Here is an 8,801-nt window from a genome sequence, read left to right as displayed (position 1 = left end):
AAGATGAAGCTGCTCAGTGGGGAAAGAACCTCTCATTGTCAACATATTCCAAACTATTGAAAGGTCTATGTCAATCCTCCTCATACATAAAAAGCACAATTACTATTTTAGATGAGACTCCTGAATTAGTGGATCAGCTTGATTTTGAGACACTCAATCATCTCATACAATATTTAAGCAAGAATGGGGCACCATTTTGTGCAATATCTATAGTGGATCAGTTGTTTAAGAGAAATATGGTGGTTGAAAGTGATACCTATACCGTGATATTACTGGGCTTATGTAAAGAAAGGAATATTGATGGACTTAGAGAATGTTTACAAGCAACACACAGAATCTCATCGTTACTCTGGTCTACAGATATCAAGAAGCTTATAAGTTTCTTATGCAAGTTCGGAATGGTCAAGGGCATGCTAGAAATTTTTGATAGCATCACAGAGAAGTGTCAGTGTCCGAACTTAATTTCAGTTATTTGCAATGATATTGTGAGGGAGTTATGCATCAGAGGCTTTACTGACGTTGGATATGTATTGGTGGAGGAGTTTCTTAATAGGGGTCTTGCTGTTGATAATGTGTCTTATATCAGTCTTATTGAAGGTTTCATAAAGGAGCAAAAGTTTGATAAAGCACAAGGAATAATTGATGGATTCCTAGAGAAAAATATGGCCCCTGATGCAAGTATATATGAGCTCATTGTGCCGCAGCTGTTTAAGTTCAATATAGTCGGAAAAGTTATGAGTTTAAAGCAAACTATGTTGAAAGCACAACCTAAATCTGCTTTTCTTGTATACAAGACTTTGGTGAATGAATTCTGCAAAAAGGGAAAGATGAATGAAGCAGCCATTCAGTTACATGAAATGCTGGGGAACAAAGTTTTCCCAGATAGTGATACTCTTAATGCTTTGCTCCAAGGTTACTGTCATGTTAAAAGCTTAAAAAAAGCACTTGAAATACTCTGTGTCATGTTAAGAAAAAACTTTGACCTCTCTTTATCTGGATATCGAAGTCTAATACATCATTTGTGTACTCATGACAAAATACTTGGTGCATTGCGTCTCAAAGAGGTGATGGAGGAGAAATGTGATGCTGAGCCACTTGTCTTACACAACATTCTGATATTTTATCTATTTAAGTCAGGACATAGGTTGCTAGTTGAGGCTCTTTTGAAGAAAATGTTAGAGAAGCATTTATTTCCTACTTCAGATACTTTTAATTTTCTTGCGTATGGTTATTATAAGTGTGGAGATGCGTCTAGATCAATAAAGTTACTGGATACTGTGATCAGTGAAAATATGAAACCAAGTAATCGTATCCTGAGAAAAGTTATCTGTTACTTATGCAGTGATGGGAATGTTAGCAAGGCACTAGAATTGAGTAAGGTGATGGAATATAATGGCTGGAAGCATGGTTCAGTAGTTCTCCATGCACTCACCGAGGGATTTTTGAGTAATGGTGAAATTTCGAAGGCAGAACACTTTCTATACCAAATGGAAGAAAAAGACATGATGCCTACTAACATCGAATTAGATCTTCTGATTAAGAAGTTTTGTGTACATGGTTGCATAAAAAAGGCCGTTGATCTTCTGAATCTCATGTTAAAGAAGGGTAGCTTACCAAGTGAAATTAGTTACAGTTTGGTCATCAAGGGTCTCTCCATTGAAAAATTATTTGATCAAGCTTTTGACTTTCATGCTGAAATGCTGTACAAGACTCTGGAACCAACCTTGGATGCCTGTAACACCCTTGTTTGTGGTCTTTGTGATAATGGTAGAACCGATGAGGCTAGAATTTTTTTGGGAAAGATGCTTCATTTTGGTCCAGTTCCCTCAAGTGACATGTATAATTATGTAATTGATAAATATTATGCACAAAATAATTTGAACAAGGCTTCAGAGCTGTTGTACGAAATGCAACAAGTTGGGTATTCCCCTACGTTTGAGACTCATTGGTCTTTCATAAGCAATTTAAGTTGTAGTGATACGAAGGATGTTAATGATGATGGCAAGGGTTTCTTATCTCGTCTTCTTTGAATGGTCCTCAAACAAAAATTGTGGATAAGATTCTTTCAACAGTTAAATAAGCATCACTATATTCGGAGAGCAAGGGCATCAGAAAACTAGAATGAAGGTAATTCAGAGCTACACTTTTCTCACTGTGATTTCGTTAGAATCAACGGTAGGACAAATATTTATTTGGATGCTTTCATCAGCTTTGTGACAGTGAACTACTACAAGTACTGTTTCCTGAGTCCTTCTTATAAGGATACGAAACTAAAGGATGCATATGAAAACATATTGAGCTGACAACTCATGGAAGCTCGGTTGAAGAATAAGGTGATCATAAATGGTGTGAGGTTGTTCGAAGTCTGAATCCTCGAAAAGATGCAACTATTCCCAATGATTTGTGCTGATCATCATCAGGTTCGTCCACATTCTTTCAATTTTTTTGCCATTTCAGCATAATTATTTCTTGATCCATGTAAACATCATGTAAACATGCCGGACACCAGGCAGGTTGGAGAGTAGGAAGTAGGTACTATTGTACAAAAGAAAAAAAATTCAGGAACAGAAACTTACATTTAGAGCTAATGAGTAGAATTTTAGCAGTTCAATTGATTTGAAACCGTGTTATGTTTGTTTTTCTTTTTCTTGTCTTTTGGCTTTATCTATGTCATGGAGAATTCTTGCTCCTTGGTTTCATAAGTTTGAACTGTAGTTCTTGCTATATGGCTAGCCTCTCTCTTGTTTTACTTTCCTATATGCCACAATTTTCGTATATCTTCCACCATGCAAATTCCTCTAGTAGATTATAACCCTACCGAAGATTTTTTTTGGTGATAGCTTGACGAAGAATTTTGTCATCCCGGTTAGCCTTCTATCCATGGCCAGTCACATTTCAGTGGGTAAGGGCATAAATCATTGCGCATCAGAAAAGATATAGTTACTCAATAGAATCACGATGACTTCTTATCCAGAATCTCCAATATTTATTGTTCTCTAACAAACATGTGATAACTTTTTCTGTAAAAAAATCCATGACTTATTTGCCCTATGCTTTATTCCTATTGGTGGCTGTACCCATTGGTTTACATGTCTTTCCTCATGAGCCTTACTGTCTGCTGGTTGTAAAGTTCGGATAGTTTTGATTGTATATTGAATGCATCCGTCCATCTTTGGGTTCATTAAAACTTGAGATTAATTGGAGCATGAAAGATATAAAAAAGGTAATAATCATCTTGGTTTCATTTACTTGTAAATATAGATGACTATATGACTATGTTGATGAATAGTAGTTATCGAACCCTCTGATTTCTTGAGGTCTTTATGACTTAGAACTTTGATTGAATATAACTTCTACGGACCTTTTGATTTCTTCAACCCATTTTGATATTCTTTGGCTTGCTGCTTTGTTTTCTCTGTTGATACCAAAGAAATGTGGACAGCAAAAAAAGAAAGTATGCCAGCTTTGGTTTTAAATCATTCTTAAAGGCACAAAGTTGGACCCAATGGAGCCAGTGGAATGACATTGAAAATGATAGAACATATCCTGAATGCTATGGATTTTGATGTACATTATAATGGCACTTGTTGTGTTTGTAAAATGTTGTATGTATCATTTTGTATCCATTGCTCGTTGTTTGCGTCCATGCTTGACATCATAATTCTAATATCAGGTGCAAGCATCAACCTACACCATAGGCTGAGTTGCCGGATAAAATTACAAAACAGAAAACAATAGAGATCACATCTCCTCAGCTGATCGATGATTCGTTGTTCAAGAATCTAAGATAATTTTTGTTGGAACTTTCTAAAGTTCCTGTTTCATTTCTTGATAGTTTCTATGTATCCTTTTCTGATAGATTTTTCTTAAAAATGATACAATTTATTCCGAACACAAATGATGTTTAGTTAATCCCAATGGCTAGTATGAAATATAGATGTTTTTTCAGGAAGATCAATTGTTTGAGATCATCCGTTGAAATAAAAGAAACAAACAGTGGGTTTATCCACTTCAATCTCGAACCTTTGTAGCCTTTGAAGATTGATTCTTGAGCTGACCCTTTGCAATCCATTCTAAAGATATGTTATGTGCTTATATTTTGCAGGAATATGCACACTGAAGAATTTGGCTTTTCTGACGCAATGCTACAATAGGATGGATTTGCCGGCTGGGCTGGCATATGGTATACTGATAAATATATCATATTGCTGTATATATTCTGTGCATTTTGTTCATCACAATATTCATTTACTGGTACATGAATACATTGGTTCTGTCACAGTGATTATTATTGTTAAACCTTTAACAAAATTAAGAATGCTGATTTGTCACTCCCTTTAAAAGTACGAGTTCGGGAAAATCTTTCTATGATCAATATTACCTTTGACTATTTGAATATTTTATTTAAATTTTAATTTATTATAATCATAATTATATCCTATCCTAATCCTATGTGAACTACTTACAAGTCAATAATTTAAAACATAAAAAGCTTAATATATGAAGATTGCAAAAAAACCCAAAAGGTTTCAAAAATTGCACAAAACACCCATAAAAGTATAAAATTACACAAAACATTCAGATGTTTCAAAACTTAAAACAACAAACATGAAACTCTCAATATTTTAAAACTATAAAAACACCCTCAAAATTTTAAATAATAACAAAGCACTATGAAATTTTGAAATTTCAAAACTTGCGAACAATAAAGACGAATTCAAAGAATTACTATTAGACACTAAAAAACTAAAATTTATAAAAAAATAACCTCAAAGTTATAAATATTCCGAAAAACTCGTTCGAAAATTAAAAAACAAAAAACCCTAAAATTTAATAACTTATAATCAATACATATCAAAATTCAAAATTATACGAATTCGGGAAAATCTTTCCATGGTCAATATTATCCTTCACTATTTGAATATTTTATTTAAATTTAATTTATTATAATCATAATTATATCCTATCCTAATCCTATGTGAACTACTTACAGGTCAATAATTTAAAAAATAATAAGCTATAATATATGAAGATTGTAAAAAACCCCAAAAAGTTTCAAAAATTGCACAAAACACCCTTAAAAGTATAAATTACACAAAACATCCAGACGTTTTAAAACTTAAAACAACAAACATGAAACCCTTAATATTTTAAAAACTATAAAAACACCCTCAAAAGTTCAAATAATAAAAAAGCACTATAAAATTCTAAAATTGCAAAACTTGCAAACAACAAAGACGAATTCAAGGAATTACTATCAGACACTAAACACTAAAATTTATAAAAAAAATAACCTTAAAGTTATAAAAATTCCAAAAAACTCCTTCAAAAATTAAAAACACACAAAACCCTAAAATTTAATAACTTATAACCAATACATATCAAATCTCAAAATTATCAGCAGACCGCTAAAAATTTAAATTTTGCAACAAACAATCTAAAATTTCAATAATGACAAAAAATAACCTCAAAATTCAGAGTTGTAAGAAATATTCTGACATTAAAAAACTTACTACCAACACATGAAACATGAAAATTACAAGCACTCAACCTAAAATTTAACTTTTTTAAAAAACACTCTCAAAATTTTAAAATTTGCAAAACACACCCTTAAAATTCAAAATCATGAAAAAGCAACTAAAATTTCAAAACATGCATAGCAAAAAAAAAAGAGTAGTTGTTTGATATTCTTTTATTAAGATATGTAAATTTAACTTTTATTTTAAGGTTTTACTATCCTTTTTTGGCATCTAAAAGTAGTCTAATTTTATCAAAAAAGATAAATATGGAGAATGATTGATAACGTCTAAAAAAAAAAAACAGAAGGAATGAAAGACTCTATTTTCTGAATATTTTATAGAATAGGTTTTTTTGGAGTAAATTAGGAATTTTTGGAAGGAATTTTCATAAACTTTTTTAGTACTTTTATATGTTTATGTGGATGTAGTAAATTAGGAATTTTTGGAAGGAATTTTCATAAACTTTTTTAGTACTTTTATATGTTTATGTGGATGTTTTCATTATATAAAAGTATACTAGATTTAGTATTAATCTTTATTTTATAATTTTTTAAATTCTATCAAGGATTAGGAACAAACTTCATATTATCTTTTGTGTTATTTTAGCCCATTTTTAACCAATCATCTTGTCTTATGAGCTTTAATTATTCATTTTCTTTTTAGAACGCTATTTTTTGAAGTGTTTCTCACTTTTACAATGCTATATTTTCTTAGGTCAAGCTTGGTTTCATGTTGGTCTCAATGACATTATAATTCAAATTGATTTCGGATTACATTTATTTCCTGTCAATTCAATTTATCAATATAAAAATTTAAATTGAGTATAGTTCATTTAAACGAATATTAAAGAAAATAAATAATCACAATGCCAAAGTTTAGAGATATAAGTAAGCAAAAACCATCAAAGTGGAACCGAGGAACATGTTTTAGTAAGGAAATAAACCAAATATACTTAATTATGATATTTGACCACGTGCAACTGCATAAAACCTAGTATGATGAAAATTGCCGGCCAACAAATGTCATCTACAAATCATAATCTGAGCTTCTTTAATTTGAATTTGTTATATTTTCATTCAGTATTCAAGTATTAAAAAAAAGTTGTGCAAATTTTATATCTAAAACCGTGACTAGAGCTAGGCGTTTTATAGCTATGGCCTTGGAAAGACTTGAAGTAGTACTAGATGGTTGTGATTAACTGAGGTAGTTATAATAATTTGCCAAACTCATCAGGTAAGGGATAGTTACTGTGACTATTTCACTGAAAAATGCATCTGTTTACACTCAAAACCACCTCTAAAGTTCAAATATGATAATGAAGAGCATAATCAATGGAAAGTAGTGAGATGTGATCATTGAATCAAGATCAAATTCCCCAAGTTGACTTGGAAACAGCTCCACAGTAGGACACATCTACGCTTTTCCAGCCAGAAGTTTGTTGAGCCAGCAGTAGTTTTGGTTAGTTGGGGAAGTACCATTTATTATAATCTAAGCTTGTCTAATGTTATATTACAGACTGCAGTGGATTGTTAGATCTTTGGACTGGCTGGAGAAGTACAAATAATTAGAGAGACGATTACTTAGGACGCGTTTGGTTTTGTTTTTTTAAGGGGAAGGGGTGGGGGGAGCTGCCAAAGTGTCAGAACTTTGGTAGCTTTCTCCCAAAATCGCCTTTTCTTTAAGAGGCGATTTTGGGAGAAAGCTGCTAAAGTTAGAACTTCGGCAGCTTTCCCTCCCTTTCCCCTTCAAATAAAAACCGAACCAAACAGCCCCTTAGTGATAAATACCAAATTAAGGTTATTGTGTTAATCGGAAGCCTTGTGTATCTAGAGCCGCAAGGTTTGATCCTTGAGTAATTGACAGAATGCAAACAAATAACATACTCATTCTTGACCCCCCAACGACTAAAGATCCAAGATAACTGATAGGAGCTTTGACCACCGTAGCAACGTGTGAGTTGGTGGATAAATCTTGGTAAAACCTTGTAACTTTAGGGGGACAAAAGTGGGTAGCAGGTCGAAGCGCCACGCCCACTCCACATCAGCGTTCTTATCCGCAACCAGACCACCCGTGCCCACCGCCACATTTGTGTTCTTGCTGCTCTCCACCTCATCTTGTCTGTTTGAAGCGATGTGCCCCGTACAAAATGACCGTAGGCTAGGACTCCTCTAACAACTGCTGAAAAATCTAGTTTCACTATGTTCACAGTACAGGACAGCAGGTGATTTAAAAGAAAAAAATAATAATTTCTTCCTATTGTAATTTTACGTACCGGAACGATAAAAAGCGATATGGGTTTAAATTTTACTGACCACGAATTTTTGAAACGGGTTTAAAAAATACTGCCTCATGAGTCCAGGTTTTAGTCCACGAAAGGGCTCTAAACCTCTAAAGTCCATGTTAGTTATAAAATTATAACCCTCGTTTCTGTTGTAATTTTGAAGTTCTGACGTAGTGACGGTGATTTTAGACTATGTAGTAGATATGATCAATGAAGGAACCATAACCATCAAAAAGTTTTCTAGGATTGAAAGGTACTGTGGGCGCAACACCAAGATTGTAGCTGGCATTGTTGGTTAGCTGGACCCCATCCAACAACTAATCCAAAATCCCAAAAAGAACTGAAGAAACTATTTATAAGGAGCTTGCTTAAATGAATCCAAAATATAAATCCCATGTCCAAATACAAAGTTTCACTTTGTATAATCCATATGTAGCTTTTTAATTCTGGGTCCCCTAATCAATTCTATGTCTATTGGATAAAGGGGGAAATGATTGAGAAATGAAAAGGGCCCAAAACTTATATGTGTAGGGTCATATGATGAATGCTATGAGCTGGAAGCTTGGAGAGTCCGCGTGATCTCTATCTATAGTATTTCAAACACCGAGAAACAAAGGGAATTGTCCTTTTGCAAAAATATAGTATACTTACCACCAATTCTTGAAAAAAAATGTTTAAACCTGATGATTTTGTGTGAGAGAGAGAGAGAGAGGGGGGGTTGAACTAACTTCCTTGAAATGCTTAATTTAAGGCGTAGGTAGTCTATTTTCTAGTTGTGTGATGAATAGAGTCGATCATGTTTAGTTAACTTTATTAAATTTATATGGACGCAACAATAACGGTTGGCGATCAAGTCCTTGTCTTATTGAACTTGATGCAGTGTTTGATTGAACCAAACTTGTTGTTTATATTTGATTCTGTAAATCACTTGGGCCATGTTCACAAGAAATCCACAAATATGCAAGGAAAACCAAAAGGAAATCCCAACACAGATGGAAACA

At 33.2% G+C, this 8,801-nt stretch overlaps 1 protein-coding gene across 1 annotated transcript in view; it reads left to right on the top strand.

The window, feature by feature from the left end:
* LOC109834979 (pentatricopeptide repeat-containing protein At5g15280) overlaps positions 1-4,346 on the top strand; it is a 5,517-nt gene extending 1,171 nt beyond the window's left edge. The window contains exons 2-4 of the mRNA XM_020402985.1: positions 4-2,127; positions 2,210-2,420; positions 4,106-4,346. Coding sequence (XP_020258574.1) covers positions 4-2,030 — 2,027 coding nt within the window. The 3' untranslated portion in view covers positions 2,031-2,127; positions 2,210-2,420; positions 4,106-4,346. The remainder of the gene's footprint in view (positions 1-3; positions 2,128-2,209; positions 2,421-4,105) is intronic.

Source organism: Asparagus officinalis, chromosome 3, assembly GCF_001876935.1.
Source record: "Asparagus officinalis chromosome 3, Aspof.V1, whole genome shotgun sequence".
Lineage (NCBI taxonomy): Eukaryota > Viridiplantae > Streptophyta > Magnoliopsida > Asparagales > Asparagaceae > Asparagus > Asparagus officinalis.
The sequence above is the reverse complement of the archived record's forward strand: the minus strand, read 5'-3'. Positions and strand labels throughout refer to the sequence as shown.